The sequence below is a fragment of the Thunnus thynnus genome, chromosome 12 (genome assembly GCF_963924715.1).
Source record: "Thunnus thynnus chromosome 12, fThuThy2.1, whole genome shotgun sequence".
Classification (NCBI taxonomy): Eukaryota; Metazoa; Chordata; class Actinopteri; order Scombriformes; family Scombridae; genus Thunnus; species Thunnus thynnus.
This window is the reverse complement of record NC_089528.1, coordinates 23,843,500-23,862,199: the sequence shown is the minus strand read 5'-3', so window position 1 is coordinate 23,862,199 and position 18,700 is coordinate 23,843,500. Positions and strand designations below refer to the sequence as shown.

The 18,700-nt window shown below is 38.9% G+C and overlaps 1 protein-coding gene across 2 annotated transcripts; it reads right to left on the bottom strand.

Moving 5' to 3' along the window:
• Positions 1–627: 627 nt before the first annotated feature.
• Positions 628–15,596, bottom strand: mppe1 (metallophosphoesterase 1). 2 transcript variants are annotated; one of them, XM_067606439.1, is made up of 9 exons: positions 14,985–15,596; positions 14,712–14,820; positions 13,043–13,146; positions 10,194–10,274; positions 7,594–7,708; positions 7,169–7,249; positions 4,446–4,568; positions 4,057–4,197; positions 628–1,613 (listed from the first exon to the last, which is right to left on the bottom strand). In XM_067606439.1, exons 1-9 carry the CDS (start codon positions 15,236–15,238, stop codon positions 1,428–1,430), a joined length of 1,194 nt encoding a protein of 397 aa, XP_067462540.1. In that variant the 5' UTR covers positions 15,239–15,596; the 3' UTR covers positions 628–1,427. The 2 variants fall into 2 exon arrangements, with proteins under 2 accessions (XP_067462540.1, XP_067462541.1); XM_067606440.1 differs by having other exon boundaries at positions 7,600–7,708; positions 14,985–15,591.
• Positions 15,597–18,700: the final 3,104 nt, after the last annotated feature.

Here is an 18,700-nt window from a genome sequence, read left to right as displayed (position 1 = left end):
AAAAAACAAATCAAACTCTTATTATTGAAAAACAATAGATACATTAAAGGATATTTAAAGTGATAGATAGTTGCAGCTCTATTCTTGACTAATGTAGTACATTAATACTTGACAAATCAAAGTTATTCATTACATCGTTCATTCATTGTAAAAAAATAATTTAAAAATCCAATATTGCCATAAAACAAACATCCTAATCCACCCAAAGATACACAGTAGAGAAAAGATCCCACTGTATAAACAATACGACAAAACCTCTGACAAATGTGTATTATTTCACTTTTTATGTCATTATATTTTCCACTGAGAGACAAACAGAAGCAGATTAGTGGAAAAACGTGAATTTTTAAGCTTTGACATGAGTCAAATGTGAATTATGCGAAGTGGGTTTCAGCTCAGTTTCTGAAAGATTTCCTAAATATTTTTTTACTTCCATTTTTATTTCATATGATGCTGCATTTGCAAACATATATTTGTGTTAATATCACATTGATAACCATGATATCGTGTCTCCATTTCTCCTGCAAATTTCCAGGTGTAAACTCCCTCAGAGGCTGCAGGTGATTGATTACAGAGTCGTAGTGCACATCAACCTCTAGTATACATCATAAAACTCTACAACAGAACTTAAGATTCTGATTTATTATGTACAGTTCATCAGAAATGTGTCAACAATTTGGCAAAAACCCTCACAAACATTTGGCACAGAAAGTCAGCAATAAATATATTCAGATATGCATCATTAAAAACAACAAGAAAACCTGAATTGATCAGACTTCAACAACAGAAACAAACGGAACGTGAGACGATCAGCGTGTTTACATCAGATCACAGTTAACGTCAGAGTGAGGAGACATAAACCACCAACGTACAATCTGACTTTACCACCTTAAATCAGACCAGCGACAAATAATATTTACATATACACTTGTTTGATTTGTCTTCAGCTGTGTGAAGTTTCTTATACAGACAAAATAAGTTTTGTAAAGTCAGTGACGGAATCGAAAAAACTCGCTGATGCTTCGTTTTTCCTGACGCTCCACCCGTCTGGCACTCCCAAGGAAGGTAAAACAAACGCCACTGATTGATTTGTTACAGCAATTTTGGCTCACATCTGTTTCAGCACATCAACATCATCATCGTCATCATAAATATGAGAAGGGATAAACTTTTTGAGTCCTTTTTTTTTTTAAAGACAATTAAAATATATTCATATCTTTCACAGTGTCGCAAAAACATTTGGACAAACAAATCAAAAACAGATTTTTTTTTTTTGGGGTCCGCTCAGAAGAGCAACGTCACATTTGTCACATTTTTTTTTTAGATCCTCAAATCTCCAGCAGGCTCCAGATCATCATGGCTCTTTCCCTCCTCCCCCCCCGCCGCCCCCCCTTCCCCGGCACGTGGTGTATGCTGGGTAATGTAGTTCACAGAGACTTGTGCTTCCCCAGCAGGCAGAGGCTGAGGCACTGCAGCAGGCCTTTCATCCACAGACAGTGAGCGAGGAAGAGGAGGAGGAGGCAGGCGCCTGCTGAGCAGTAAACGCTGATGACCGTGCTCTCCTCGGGCAGGAAACACTTGGACAGAGCGTAGCTGCCCGGTGACACTGACGCCTTGAGAGGGGAGAGAGAGAGAGAGGGAGAAAAGGACGATACTGAGGGTTAGAGGTGATGATCAATGTGAGCAAATGGCTGCTTAGAGCCTCTCAGATAAGAAATATTATTGTATTTGTGCCATTTTTAGGAGGATACTGACTGTAAATAAACTATAGATTAAATAATATTTTTCTGGGGGGGTTAGAAAACTGTATTTAGCCTGAGAGACATAACCCAGGGCGGAAAAAAAAAGGTTTCAAAGTTCTTGCTGCTGCTCGTTAAGCTCGTCGCTGTGAGCTCACCTTGTAATAAGCAGAAATCAGACGAGTGTATCAACATTTTTATCAACTCTTGTCTTTTTTCTCATCTGGGTTTTGGCAGCTGGACAGTAAAAGGACACCGTTCAGAGAGATTTTATTAAGAAAATAAACCAGAAACTATAAAAATGAAAGGGGATAAAAGTGGATTTTTGAAAAACGTCCAACACATCTCCAGTGGAAATCACGCTCTCACCCTCAGACAGAATCTGAACTCTTTGTTGGGTTTTTATCTTCGTATTTTTATCTAAATTTAACTGTTTAAAGATACACTTGCTTGATTTTTATAGCTCCTAATGGCGTGATTAAAATTATTGATGATTATTAATAACAAATTACACATTTTAACACCCAAAGAACCATTTAGTAGATGTTCTGGAGTTTTCAGTCATATCACATGATTTTTATTTGTTGTAGATCTCAGTGCTCAGAAAAAAAACTTCAAATTTTAACATTTACAATTCAATGACAACCAAGCAAACTGCATCTGCTCCTGAGGATCATGTGATATGACTGAAAGCTCCAGAATAAGTACTAAACGGACCTTGGGGGTGAATCTTTAAGTTTGAACCTCATATTTTGAGATTATTATGACTATGATTTTTGGGGCTCTAAATATGAATGTTCGAGGATAAGATAACATCTGGCAGTTGATGTGGTTTTACCACATTTGGGAATTAGAAGGAACTGTAACAAATTTTAAAATGAGGACAAATAAAATGTATTTGGGGCATCAAGACCAAATTGTTTTGAATTGTGTGCGCTATAACAAAATTAGGGAGTGTCTCTCAACTCCCTTAACGTTAACTGTTAAGTGACAACTATGCTATGTACATAAAGCCTATGTTTAAGTGTGTGCTCATGCAACACATCTTTGGAAAGATTCTTGTGATTCCATTTCAAGATAAAATCACAACAGCAGGTACAATCAACACTTCTGTCAGACCAACAACAAACAAACAAACAATTACAAAAGTCACACAACTCACCCGTGAAGCCTCATATTACTCCACTGATCGATAAAACTCAAGACAAAAACAGTCTTGTTACTTCGGCACCTATAATATCCTTTGTTTTCTTGCACTTCAGGTGTCGTATTTTCACCTCTGACTTTATCCCGTCAGTCGCCCCGCTGGTACTCAGCTACCAGCTTACAGAGAGAAAACGTCCAGTTAAACGACCACTTTGTCAATTTTCTATCGTATCTCCATGCAGGTGTCACAGATCTGCACTTTACACGTCTGTATAAGGACTTTATTCACCACTCAAATCCTACAGCTGATGATGCGTTCAAGTGTCAAAGTCTCTCAGTTGTTAGTAGCCTGATAATGACGTCTGACGTCGTGTTCATGTTCCCCTTTTTTGTTTTGTGTTTTTTTTTTCCCCCCTAACGAGTCAGTGGTGAGTGACTTATCTGTCCCACCGACCTCATTCTGAGTCGGCATGAAAGCTGCAGCGGCTGTTAATATTTCTCACGACGATCAAAGAAATTATGCAGATTTAAAGGTCGTTATTTCTGTAAGTCGACTATTGATCTCATCCGCACTCGTCTCCTGCCTACAAGCTCTGATTGGTAGCGAGAAGCTCAAACATACGAGGTGACGGTGGTGAGTCGTACTTTAAACGTCTCTCTGCCTGTTTCATTTTTCTCCACAGGCCGCATAAACAGAAGACTCTTTTTCACAGGGACGTTTTACTGTCACTTAACAGGAAGCTGAGTATCTGAACATCCAAATAAAGTGTGACAAGTGTGACTGATTTTACTTTTATTTTACTTTTTAAGGGTGTTTTTCAAATGCTGGAAAACAGAGTAATCAAGGAAAGTGTGTATAGATTTATAGTATAGGAAATTATTATTATAAATATAGGATATTAATCAATTAAAGGGGGAATTACTCCTTTATTTTGCTCTTAAAATGACTCGTCGCTCAGTCTCATTAGTGATATATGGGAAAGCAGAATGTTTCCCATAAAAATCAACACTTTTAGTCCATCAAAGGGAAGAAAATTCAGTCAAAGTTAAAGTGTTATTTTTCTCCCAAAGGATTCAGGTCACCCAGTCATCTATTATTCACTGTTATGTGTTTAAAAGCCTATTTTGAAGCAGAACTCTCCGGATATCGGCCAGCGGATGAGATACTAACCAGGATGAAGCTGGGGTTGTTTCGGTTCCTCCAGCTGAAGGACGGCACGCTGATTTCTGGGTACTTGTTGTCATGGAGAACCTCACATCCGCTGTGGGTGTGGCCACTCAGGATGAGGCGGGGCTTAAACCACTGCAGCAGCTGAGGAGAGAAACACACATCTACCTCAGAGACCGGTTGCTGCCCGCTTACATCATCAGTTTCATCATCGTCGACCATCTGCTGTTTCCATACGAGACTATTTCTGACAGCAGACTGTTGTACTGTGCTTTAATTGGATGAAACCGCTTCAGAAGAGATGTGCGCTTTGAGAGAGGAGGGAAAGGACAAAAAAAAAACAACAAAAAAAAAAAACACCACAGGCAGTGATCAGACTGCAGAGCGCTCACCCTCTGAGAGGCCTCCTTCGACAGCACGTCATACTTCTCTCTGAACAGCAGGTGTCGCTCTTCAGGCGGTGCGGCGTCCTGTCCTGTGCAGCCGGCGTCGCTCACTCTGTACAGAGGATAGTGCTGTGGAGCAGAGCACACAGTCAGGACAACATGATGACCATCGCTGCAGCTTTTAGAAATGTATTTCTTCTTCAATTCATGGTTTTGATAGCTCAGAGAAGAAGTAGAGAGTAGTAAATGTTGTACTCTAACAGCAAATAAACAGCCAGGAAACTGACAATTAAAACAAAACTGGATAAAAACTAGACAAACAGAAAATGAACAGTCACAATTTGATAATTTAGTAATAGTTTAAGTCATTTATTGAGGAAAAGTACCAAATATTTGCTGGTTCAAGCTTTTGAAATGTGAGAATTTGCTGCTTTTTTCTGTTTTATATTATTGCAATTTCAATATATTTGGATTTTAAATTGTCAGTTAGACAGAATGAACAATTTGACAGCGTTATTTTGGGCTCTTAGAGCTCGTCTCAGCGGGAGTTTTTCACAGTTTTCTGACATTTTACGACCCAAATTGTTCATCAATTTCATCAAATTATCATGAAACGATCAATCATGAAAATTAAAGGTAGTTTCAGCTCTAAAAACTACTCAGCTCTGTAACCACTGAATATAAATTTCATCTCAAGTTCTTCTCATATAATCTTGCTTTTAATTTGACAAGCTTACATTATTCATTTCTAGTTGACGTTGTGGGTGAATGTGATGTGCTGTTGTTTGTAGCTTTGTATGTTTTTGTTTGTTTGTTATATGTTCTATTTGTAAGGGACTGCAGATGAAAATTAGCTTTAAAGCTAACTCTGATGCATTTATGTTTAAAACTGTACATTGTCCCAATAAATACAATACAATTTCCTAAAAATGACTAAATCTTTCAGCACTAAAAGACGACGTCTGCTGGCCACGTTTAAGTTTTACATCAAGCTGAGAGGCCAGAAACTTTCTTTAAACCCTTCCAGTTTCCTTTAACAGTATTTATAGCTCAAAGGTTGTTAAAAACCATTTTATTCCACACAGTCTGACAGCGTCATACAGACTTTGTGTCCTCTTGAACGAGATTTTTATTGAAGCTTTATGATGTTTACAGAGTGAAAAGATTCAAACCCGAGGCTCCATGGTTTTTATGGCCGATGGAAATATTCTAAATATCTTTGTGCATCATTTTATAGACATTTTCCCAGAATTCACCCAGACATGTTTAGTATTTTTGGAAACTTTTTGGCTCTCCACTAGAATTAAAAATAAAGTGTGGTGGATTTGAACAGCATGAGTTTGTAATGACTGGCCTCTGAAGCGTCTTAAACTTTTTAGGGCTGCAACTAACTAGTTTTATATTGTCATTTTATTAATGTTTTGATTATTTAAAATGGATCACTTGATTGTTAAGACAATAAAATATCGGAAAATAACAACAAATGTTGTCAAATCGCTCAATTTGTCTGAAACACTTTAAAAAATCCTGCCAGGAAATCAAGTTACAATGATGTAAATTAGGAAAAAATCTGCAAATGTTCATATTTGAGAAACATTAACCATTTTATTTTGGGTATTTCACTTGATAAATGACTACAAGTGATTAATAGATTGTTTCAACAGTCATTGATCAGTCTGTCTAGATATAACACACACACACTCAAACGCATATGGAAACAGTTGGTCGCTGTAATAATTCCTCCTCTCCATACTGTCTGTCAAGTGCGACTACACTGTAAAAGATGGGGGATCAAATCTACTGTCCTCATTCAGTGTACGTTTCAGCTGATATATATGATATATGAGGCTTCAGCAATCTGAATTAAATAAAGTTAAAGTCCACCTCGACTCAAAAATGTGTTTTTCTTGTTGCTTCAGTTGAATGTTTGAGCGTCACTGTGCAGGATGATGTACGGCAGAGTTTGACACTTGAAGACTGTTTTTCACATTCGTCTGCTGAAAGTGGAAAGTTTCTCTGTTCTCACCAAAAATGTGAGTTTTAACATGTTTATTTACGGCCAGGATTTGTGACATCACGACTAGTTTGGAGCCAATCTGGTCAAGTAGGCACACTTACACAAGAGTGATGTGAGAATTGACTTCACAGTGAAGTCGGAGACATCTTGTGTCCAGAAGTTAAACTTTTGAAATGAAAAATTCTTGTATTTTTCATAGTTTTGGGATTTTCAGGGAGAAAAAGAGGATGCAATTTTAAGAAATTGTAACAATTAAAGTTTTTTGTGGGAAAAACATGTCAGACACAAATTATTATTCAGAACAGAATACTTTTATACATCTTAAAACAATTGCAGAGGGGATGTTTAAGGTCTTACTGTCCCTCTGTCAAAGATCAGCATGGAAACTGTTCTTCGTTCTAAAACAACTGTAACTTTGGAAACTTTATCTTTAACTCTCACTTTATTTGTTTCCTTAGACTGCTTTGCATAGACTGAGGATTGTGGATTTTCTCCTCCATCTCTTAGTGTTGTTGCTCCATTGCTCTTAAAGTTCAGCGTGTAGAGGAGGAACGATGACTAACGACTGTTTCAACGTACAAGTGAGTCCTGTATCAAAACTAAAGACGGACTTGTTTCAGCACTACTTCTCTGAACTACCGATAGCGTGTGAGTGAAGCCTCCTCAGCTTTAGTTTCGCAGACACAAAAAGAAAAGTACACATGCAGTTTACCTGTAACATGATGGGAGGTGTGGGAGGATAAATCTGCGAGCCTTCACAGTTGTCCATCACTCCGCCGCCTGACTGCGAGTTCTGCAGAGAAGACGACATAAAGAATTCATCAGCTGTCTTGTTTACAAACTCAGTCAACATTTTTTTTTGTGTGTGTATGTCATATCCCTCCCAAGTCTTCTGCTGCGGCAAAGAAAAAGCAATCAGCAGCTTCTTTTAACGTGCTTTTCCAGACACTGCATGTGTATAAAAAAAAAAGAACAGCGGCTGCAGGTACGAGATGGAGCTCTGGATATAAAAACCTTTTCATTTTTATCATTATTTTGCTTCTTCCACACTTGACTTGAGTCTTTCACACTTCATGAGCACCGGCAGCAGAGTGCGTTTGAGGTGCTGACAAGTGTGAAGGTCTTCCAGAAACTTACTCCCACCTGAAGAGAGCAGTTGAGGTCTCTAGAGAGTTTGATCAGCTCCTTCTCTACCGACTGGCAGATGGGACAGCCGTCGCCGTGCAGGGCCACGCTGTTCACCAGCAGGAAGCTGCAGAGAGAACGAGAGTCTCGGTAACTCAACCGGCATCAAAAACATACACACAGATACATCGTATTATAGTTGTAATTTGGTTTCTTGCTCCTTTTTGATCCTCTTCTAATATAAATCACACTATTACAAAACTCACAGCAGTGTTTTCTCTTGCAAACTTTTGTAAAAATGTGTTAGAACAATGCTACAAATGATGTATTACTTGATTTTGTTTTTAATAAACAGAATTTAATGACTTTTTTGTAAATATATGCTTTTATATTTATAGTTGGAAGTGTGTGATTTTGTTCTAAATATTTGGTTCTAGTCTTAACTGATTTCAGTTCAAGTTTTATAGTTTTCTATGTTTTAAAGGCATAATAATAAGTGAAGTATTTGGGAAATTGGCAACAAATATCAAAACATCTTTCAAATGTTTACATGACTTTCTCAATTCATGTTCCATAAAAATAGCAAAATGGAAAAAAAAGCAACATATTCAAAAAGAGAAAAACTAAAAACGTATATTTCATGTTATTATACATCTTCTGTTGCCTCTAATCCAGCGAACCTTGACAAATATCATATTTTGATGATTTTTTAAATGAAAAGATGTAAACACATTCTCTCTAGGATATAGAAGAGAACAGTATTTCAGCAAATATTAATGCGTAGTTACATTTCATGTCATAAATTGAATAAAAAAAAAAAAATTAAGACATTATTGTGGCATGTGCAAAAGTTTGGCACACCACACAGTCAGCACTTAGTGAGACCCCCTCTGGCAGATATCACAGCTTGAAAACAGTCTTTCAATTCTTGTATTTGGGATTTTCCCCAACTCTTTCTTGCAAAAGGCTTCGAGTTCTGCAGTATTATCGGGCCGTCTTGCATACACAGCTCTTTTAAGATCAACCCACAGATTTTTCCATGATGTTTAAGTCAAGGGACTGTGAGGGCTGTTCTAAAACTTTCATCTTACATCTCTTGAGGTAGTCCAGGCTGGATTTCGAGGTATGTTTAGGATCATTATCCTGTTGTAGAAACCTTCCTCTTTTCAGCTTCACGGTGTGATGTTTGCTTTCAGAGTTTGCTGGTATTTAGTGGAGTCCAATCTTCCCTCCACCTGTGCAATGTTTCCTGTGCCACCGGGTGCAACACAACACCAAAGCATGATGGATCTACCTTCATGCTTAACAGTTGCCAAGGTGTTCTTTTCATGAAATGCTGCTCCTTTTTCTCTCCAAATATAACTTTGCTGATTGTGGCCAAAGAGTTTTAACTTCATCAGCCTGCAGCACTTGATTTCAAAAACACATCAGGCTTCTGTAGATGTTCTGTTTCATACTTCTGATGTTGGATTTTATGATGAGGACGCAGGTAAAGTTTTATACAAGCACTGCTGCACAGTGGAACGGTGCACCACCACTCCTGAGTCTGTTAAATCTTCCTGCAGGTTTTTTGCAGTCAAATGGGGGTTTTGACTGGGGGGTCTTTCTGACCAGCATACGAACAGTTCTCTCCATGAGTTTTCTTGGTCTTCCAGATCTCATCTTGACCTCCGTAGTTCCCCACAGTTACCATCTCTTAATTACATTTGGCACTGTGGAAACTGCAAGCTGACAACGCTTTGCTATCTTTTTGTAGCACTCCCCTGCATTGTGGGTATCAATAAGAATTACACAGCTGCTTAGAGGAACCCATGGTTGTTGAGTGTTCGCACAAGGTTTGAAGACTCTGAGTATTTGTAAAGCTTTGAAACTGGCACCAGCTGACATTTCCTAATGATAACTGTTGACATGCCTCAAGCCTAACGAGCTAATTATGGTCGAGACCTTGTAAAAAGACTTCAGAACTCTTGTGGTGCCCGAACTTTTGAACATGATGTCTTTATTTTTGTGCCATTTATGACATAAAAAGTAACTACGTATTAATTTGCTGAAACATTGTGTTGTTTCCTTATCCTAGAGAGACTGTGTTTACATCTTTTCAATTAAAAAAAATCATCATAATATGTTATTTGACAAAGGGTGGCCAAACATTCGCATACAACTGTAACTCTCCATCGTTTCAGTCAAACCTTGAGTTAAGTGAGAATATTTTAACCTGTTTTTCGACTAGAAATCAACTTGTTTAAATAATTTTCTAGAAATTATTGTCCAGATCTTGAAATAAGATTCTGCACTGAACTTGTTTTAAAAGAAATACTTCAAACAAGATCATTTATACTGGACAATAAATGAAAAATGCTTGTTTTATGCTGCTCTACTGTACATTGATGTATCCATTTGTTTCCTACAGTGACTTATCATCATCACACAGTGTGAAATTAGCAGTGTAATTTGTAATTTATATCTAATAACAAATGCTTCAGAGCACAACATCTCTGGCTTTTTAGAGCACTTTTTTTGGCGCAGCCTGACTCAGGGGGATTAAACCTGTGACCTTCCAGCAGCCTGCTGAGTCACATGTTTGTCCTGCATCATCACGTCACATCACTCACTTGACTCCGTTTTTGGTGACGATCCTGGTGGAGGAAGCGTTGAAGACTTTCTCGAAGCGCTGCAGCTTGAACCAGTCCATCCTGCAGGGAGACACCACCGCTCGTCATACCGCACAAAGAAAAAAAAAAAAAATCCCTGCTGCACAGTCTGTCACGTCTGTCACACACTGTTACATAAGAGCTGTGCCGTTTCACTTCCTGCTGCTCGACTCCTATCAAAGCACATATGAGCCACTGCATGTCTACATAATTGCGCATTTCTGAACCACAGGCAGGGGAAAAAAAAAACTGTATAGATGCTCATTGCTTTTGCTGTTTCTTCCCCTGAGAATTTAGCAACAACAGTTTCCTAAAAAAAAAAAAAAAGGACACAGGGTGTACACAATAAACGCAACACCTCCGCAATATAATGCAATCCGGTACAAACATACAGGCTCAAAAGCTGAAAAAAAAGACATCTGTGATACAAAAAAACACTAAACATGCAGTATTTGCTCCCTACAGGAGGGTTGTGTTTTGCAAAGTACAGCTGCTGCGTTCAGGGTCGCAGCAGGATTGTAGAAATACTGAGCTCTCCCAAAAAATGTTGGACGAGCCAAGAAAAAAAGGCAGATATTTTATTTAATTTTATCTCCTCACATGATGGTCTTCATTAATGAAAATCCTATTGAATTATGTTTAATTCTCAAGACATCTTTGCTTTTTTTTTTCTTCTGGAAAATACTGGATAGTTTTAGCTCTTACAGGCCTGTAAAATGATTCAAATGAAACAATCTGAGAACACAGAAATCACTATTTTCCTGAAGTGTTCACAGCTAATAGAAATATGTAAGCTTTGATGAGTTGACTTTCTGTCTTTTTAAAGGATCACAAGCCAAAAACTTTGAGACACACGGATCTGACTGGTGCAGACAGCCGTGGAGAACAACTTAAAACTCCCTCTTTTATACTTCTTGTGTGTCATGTTTGTAGTTTTTTGTTTGTTCTTTGATCATATTGTCAGCTGAATTAGATTTTCATCTTGCTGCTGGTTTTTTATTTTGGGGGGGGGAAGAGGAAGAAAAGGTGAGGACTCGAGTGACTTTAGATTTAATTTAACAATATCAAAAAAGACTCCTCGCCCACTTGATTTTGATTTTTTTAACACCGATTACTTCTCTTCACATAAGACTTTTGTCTCAGGATTGACTAGAAATCCTCCTCACACCCTAAAGATTCAACTCTTTTGACAACTTTGACACAACCTGACGGCAGATAAACCTGTTGTACGAGCAGGAGGGGAAACTTGCCTTCAGACTGTCACACCACAGATGACACATATGATTATCACATTCAGATCATTATCACGTTCACATGTTAAACGCTGCTTTGTTCAACAACAAAGGGGTGAACATACTTGTAACCGTGTCACATGCATAACATACCGTACCGAGACACACCTGCTCGAGGTTACTTTGACCGTTTTTAAGGTTTGCCGTTCAGTAATACCTACAATTTGACCCCGAAAAAAAGTAGTTTTTCTGAAGCTTTCAGCCTAATCTAAGATATTTTTCTCAAACTGCTTTTTTCCATGGTCAAGACTGGACCTTCAAGCTCAATATACAGAACATATAAATGAAGTATTTCTGTTTAATACTTTAAACTGGCAATAACTTCAGTGAACGGCACATAATGACTTGTTTAGGAGTAAAAACACATATTTTATGGCTTGGTCTCAATATGTGACTCTAACTTTGTTTTCTATTATTGTTATATTTTACTTTTGTCTATAAAATGTCAAATTTAAAGATGTGCAAAGAGTGTAATAAAAATACACCTATAAAAGTCCACTAAGGATAATTTGTTTGTAACTGCAGGATGTCAGTTCTTCCTCGGGTCTTTAAACGCTGTTATTCTATATTTTTCTTATTGTCAACAAACATCACAGAGAGATCAAAACAAACACTGACTGTGGCACATTTCTTTCTATTAAAGGTATAAATCTTTCAAATCATGTCACAAATACATAGTTTCATTTGTAATAAAAATACTCAGTCAGTAATTTACAGAAACAGCTGAACACTGTCGTTTTTAGGGGAATAGCGCATTTGTTGGGGACTACTTTCATCAGCGGAGTTTGATGCTCCTGGGATTGACCTGAAGTGAACTCCAGTGTTCATGGTGATGAGGGAACAAGTCACCCGGTGTAACGGTTTGACTCACTGATGTGTGTTTAATAGTTTCTGGACAAAAATGGAGCTCTACGGCTCAGAGGAACGACATATATATATATATATATATATATATATATATCAGGTTTTGGATAAGTAGCTTTTTAAGCCGCCACATTTGTAGAAATGACACAGAAGACATAACCTGAGTGTCCTCAATGAAAGCTTCAGGCCTGAGCGCTTTTACAGTATCCGACCTCTCTCAGTGAAATTCAGCCTAATTGCCTCATGATTAAATATTTCCTTAAAGCTAATGAGACATGTATCCTTCACTTCCCTTTGTTCGCCGGCTCCGCAGTGTTAAATTTTGAGGCTTTTATTGACATAATTTGGCAGTCGATACCTGACTTCCGTAGCTCCAAAAACGTTTCAAATCAAAGAGAAACACAAATGGACTTTGTCTCTATAAACATAACGAGAGAAGACGTCTGTTATCAGATATTTATAAAACCAGGACAGTAAGACCATAAAAACCATCACGGGGAAGACATTCTGAGATCTGATTTATGACAGATTGCGAGGTCAAACTCCCTGAACCTTACTCAGCTTACATCAAAATGCCGATCAAGCACGCTGGCAAAGACCAAAGGTTATTAAGTAAGACAATAAAGCAATAAGGCTGTAAAAACATGTCCTTACTCGTAATGGAAACCGATGTCGTGATTTCCAACCAGCACAACGAGTTCTGTGTCAGTGGAGTGCCTGAACATCCGGTGGAAACGGCGCACGTCGTCCTCCCAGTGCTGCAGAAGAGGGAACAACACAAACACGAGCTGAGGAAAGGTTTCTGTATCAGGGCCCTTAATAAGGAAAACTCCCCCGGGAGGCTCATGAGAGTTAATGGGATCTCTGAGGGTCACCCGGCAGGCCCCCATGGGTGGCTGAGAACAGGCTGCTTTGATTCAGGCTCCAGATTTCAATTTTGCACCTGCAGGGGCCAAAGCTGCACACTGGAGACCTTTAATTACATCAGAGCTGTGGGTTTTCATGATGTTCATACTGATGTGTCTTCAAATGACTCCCCGATGCTACTTTCAATTAGTGCCGCAACAACTGGAAGACTGACAACATAAATTGGCTTTGAATCGATCATTTATTACTCAAAAATGTTAAATATTTGATGGCCGCAGCTTCTCAAATGTCACAATTTGCTGTTTTTGTCTGTTTTATATCATGGTAAATGGAATATTTTTTTGGATTTTGGTCTATTTTTCAGGCTATAGAGTCAGTTGTTTAATCAATTAGCTGATTGATGAGCAACTATTTTGATAATTGACTCATCTTTGAAGTCATTTATCAGTCAAAACATTTGCAGATTTTAGGTTCTAAAATGTGATTTTGCTTTTAATTCAATATGTTTGGGTTTTTGACTATTGCTCAGACAAAACAGGCAATTATGACGGTTATTTGTCTCTATTTTTGGACATATCAAACTATTTATTTAAGAAAAAATCATTAGTTGCAGATTTACTTTTATTATTATTTCTCTTTCTGCAAATTAAATGCTTTGAATCTTCCCAGAGGAAGGCCTGTAAAAATTAGCCAATTAGTAGCTGATATTTGTTTTCTTTAAATAAAGAAAAAAGCCAAATATTTGCTGGTTTGAAGCTCTAAAATTTGAGGTTGTGCTCCTTTTCTATTTAATATCATTTTAAACAGAATATATCTTAGTTTTAGACTTTTGTTTAGACAAAGACAAGACTGTGATGATAACTTTTTTCCCCAATTAATAGGTTAATTGAAACCAATCATTAGTGTTATTGCTCTTTTGACATATTGAAAGCTCTGATTAAATGAGGAGTCAGACAATAGAAACTGTGAAACAGAAATTAAAAGTGAGACAATGAATGAGGAAGCTGCAGATCACTGGAGATAAACTCGTGTGCAAAGCTTTTCCTCTTCAGTGAGCCCTTCTTCTGTGCTGCACTTGCATAACACTTCCTCCTTCTTCTGTCTAACTTGATGGATCGTTTTTGACAATCCAGTAATAGATGTGTGAGAATTCCCAGGGGGATTTTTTCCTGAAGAAGGATGCACCATGGAGGGCTGAGAGGATGCAGCGGCTGCAGCGGCTGCAGCTGCTGCAGCTGCTTGTTGGTGTTTACTTCCAAAAAAAAAAAACCTGCAGCTTCTCGGGCCTGGATGGCACAATAGCAAGATGATGATGATGATGATGATGACCTGAGAGCACTGCACTCTGCTCTGCATTTACATACCGTTTTCTCACGTTCATCATCATCATCATCATCATCATCATCATCAGTGTGCAGACAAAGCAAGTGGAAGGATAAAGGGAGCTCTACGTTACCTTCTGCGAGCTCCACTTGCCTTCGTCGAAGATGTCCCCGAGAATAAACACTATTTCGGGCCTGAGCAGCCACAGAGCGGTCTGGAAAGCCCTCTCCATCTGCCATTCCCTGCGCGTTTGGACACAACAAGTCGGACACCGGCGTTATATATTTGTTATTGTTTACAAATCACTTCTGCAGAACCCGGTGCACAGGCACGGTGGAGGGAGGGGGGTTAGTGGTGGTGGTGGGTTGCTTCAAAAAAAAAAAAAGGGAAATAACCATGACATTACCTCCTCAGCTTGTCGAACCAGTGTCCCCCGACGGCTCCGAGGAGATGGGTGTCCGACAGCACCATAGCGCGGACCGCTGAGTCCATCGGCCGGCCGTCGATGCCCTCTCCGCCGCCCCGCGCATGGCTGATCTTCGGCCAGGCGCACTTGAGGATGGTCGGGAAGTAAATGAGATACTCGCAGAAGAAGAAAGCGCCGCCGACCACGAGAATCAGCACCACGGCAGCCAGCCATCTGACGCTAAACCTCGGCATTTCTTTGTTATTCGGCGTTTGGGATGCCCTGAACTGGCGCACTGGCGGTGATGGAGCGGTCCATGAGGCATCTTCTCCTCGTCCAGACCCGAGTGTTCAGGTCTCCGGCCGGATGATGCTCATGGCAAGTTGCTCTGAGGCTGAATGAGGAAAAATATAGCTCCGTCTACACACCCGGTGATTCAAAAAAATGAAATAAAAAGTTAAAAAATGTCCCCTGCTGGTGGAGAGACAGCCGGTAGGAGAAGCAGCCAGCCGCTGGTTCGCAATCTCAGCTCCTAACGGCTCCCAGCGGCTCTTAGCGGCTCCTAGCGGCTCTTAACGGTTCCTAACGGTTCCTCTAACCGTCAAGCTAGATACAAGACTTCCGGTAGGCTTTACAAAATAAAACTACAAACACAATCTTTCACAATAAGGGACACATCTGTTGGTAAAAATAGTGCCTGTTCAAAGTGTGTGTGTGGCTACTTTCAGGGACAACTTTCAGACGTTAATTGGAGACGACTTGTCCAACTGGGGACAAAAGTCAAGTCCCCAATTGGGAAAAGGCTGATTTTGGGGTCAGAGGTTATGGTTATGTAAGTCTATGTAATGTCCCCAAAAGTGACCAAGGACAACGTGTGTGTATAATGGGGAAACCACTTTAGACTGTAGTTGACCAAACTACTAGTGACTTCACAGTGGAAAGCAGTTAAACTACATCTTAACTACTCTCACAAAAAAATGTAGCTTGTCACACTAAAGCTACTTTCAAAAAGTAGTTCAGCTATATCCATTATCACAAATGATCACAATTTGAATCTGGAGTTTCATACTGTTACAAAGAGGTACGACTGAACTGACACTGACTAAAGTATGGGTGTGTTTGATTTAGGGACCAGGGCAGGAAGCCTGAGGTTGTGTTTTAAGGAGAATATTGGGAGCAAATATTGAGGTGGAATTGGGAAAATGCTAAATCTTTAATGAAATTCATAGTATTTGATTGTAGACATCTTGGTCACAAACCACAGGTGATTTTAATCAAATAGCAGGTGATTGTTATTAAATGACAGACATGGTCAATGAGCTGTGGCATTGTGCCATATTGTATAGCAAAAATCATCATGAGAATACTATGAATATGTAGTTTGTAAATAACTACCTAATCTACATGACTCAAAGTAATTAACTACTGAAAAAGCTACTGAGATTTGAATATAGTTAAACAACCACCAGTAAAAATAATCCTTAAAAAAAAGAGGATTTACTTTCTTTTGTGTGCAAACGTCTGTTAATAATAACATGAAACAATCTGAATCTTTAAGCCTAATATATCTTTTTTTAAAAATTATATTAATTTCATCTGCACTCTTACTTCTTTATTTTATTCCCAAAGTACCAGATAATTCTTTATTCCTGCAGAAGTGACTAATGTAACTTCACTTACAAGCAAAATCAGACAACTTCCGGTATTTCTCTCATGAACACGTGCTAGCTTGACTGCTTGTTTGTGTGAGTGAGAGGAGGAGAGGGGGGCTAGCAGGAGAGACAGACTGAAAACACTTGTACTAAAAGTTATTAAAAATCCAGGTTATCAGACTAATAATGATAAAAACTATTCTATTCATCAACATAATAATAAAAACTATTCTATTGATCAACGCTCGTCTGATCAGTGACCGGTAAACCTGGCATGTGTCCACACACACACTCACACACAAACACTAACAGATGGAAAGGAGCCAGCAACTATGGGACAAATGAGATTAAGTGATTACTCGCAGAAATCTAATCACCAAGAAACTCCTTGCAGTCTCTCTGCAGCTCTGAAACAAGAACCACAGAGGAGTTTCATTCACATAGGAAACCGCTTTCACAAAACTGTTCTAATTATGGCTTCAGAGAATAGTTACCTGCTAAACCAGTTGGTTTGCAGAAGCCACTCATACCATTTGTTCTGCTCATACTTGAACTGAACAGGAATTTTACACCCTTTTCCTTCTGTCCTGTCCTGTCCTGTCCTAACCCTGACCCCTGAAACATTTGTTCCAGCAGCGGCGGCGGCAGCAGCAGACAGTCTCAGTACAAGATTCTGAGGAAGTGGCACAAGAGAAAACTAGAGCATTCATTCAGCAGCATCAGCACAAAAAAAGGAAACTAACGCATGACAGGATGATTAAAGGGGAAAGGCATCTCAGTTTTCAGCCTTATGATTTGTTTGTGATCATGAATGAGCATTTTTGTCTCTCGAAACCCAAAGGGTGGAGACTCTAGCTCCACTCCAGATGTGCAGCTTGGCTTTGCTCCACTGACAACACACTTTGTGGACGTACAGTAAAGAGTATTTGCCTTCAAATTCAAATTGCACTTGCAAACGCGCAAAGTTTGTCTGTTTTAACAATGCTGCCTTGTATGACTCCTCACTATTCTGGTGTAAGAAAGCGTCGAGAGATTCAAAACTGCACCACAGAGTCGAATTTCTAATTTGGAGCCACTCTCTTTTGACACGACGCTGAAACACAATTCACACTCCTTTATGTTACAAATCCTGCTTTCATTCACAGTCAGGGTCCGAGCTACCATTGAGAACAATGAGGTCACGTCCTCAGTCTGTTTTCTGGGACTTTAGGGGTTTCAGCAACACTGGGAGAGTTCACAATCTACAGTTAAATATTTACACACTTTTTTATGCTGCTCAGTATCAGTCCAGCATATTTTTTTTTACCAAGAATCAGCACTTCTTCTCCTTCTGGCAGCACGGAATAGGATTTGAAACACTAAGACCTTAATTTCAGTAAAATAAAATGATAAAAAGTTGAGGGACTTCGACTCGTGGCCTCAGTATTTTTAAAATTCTGGCTACAACCCTACAATAACTGCCTTTCCTCCCACATGCTGTCATTCAAAAGGCCTATAATATTATTTTCCATCCAGAGCCCGAAGCAGTTTTAGAAACACTGATGTCATGAGACCAAGCGCATGGATTAAACAAATGCGTGCATTACAATGTGTAAATTAATGAGCTTTAGAGGTGTTTTTCCCTCCTGCTTCCAATGTTTATGCTAAGCTAAGCTAAGCTAATTACCCTCCTGGCTCCAGCTCTGTCCTTAACACACAGACATGAGAGTGGCACCAATCTTGTCATCTCACTCTTAGCAAGAGAAATAAGAGGTGCATTTCCAAAAATTTTTTTTTTGTGCTTTCAAATAAAGTGATACAGTAAAAATTGTACAGTCAGTCTCTTGTACTTTATTATTGATGACGTTTCACCAGCTAAAATTCACCTACTTGTGCAGGATTCTTTACCTGATTCATCTGTTATTAAGACTTCCTGGTGTGAAAAACCTTTGCAGTAATTGTTAAATATTTTGAGTCTTAAAAGAATTCTGAAATTTGTAGTTTTTAAATTCTAGGATGTAAACCCCTCCCCCCCCAAAAAACCTCACAAACACAAACCACATGACCTCAGTTCTCTGCCCTTCA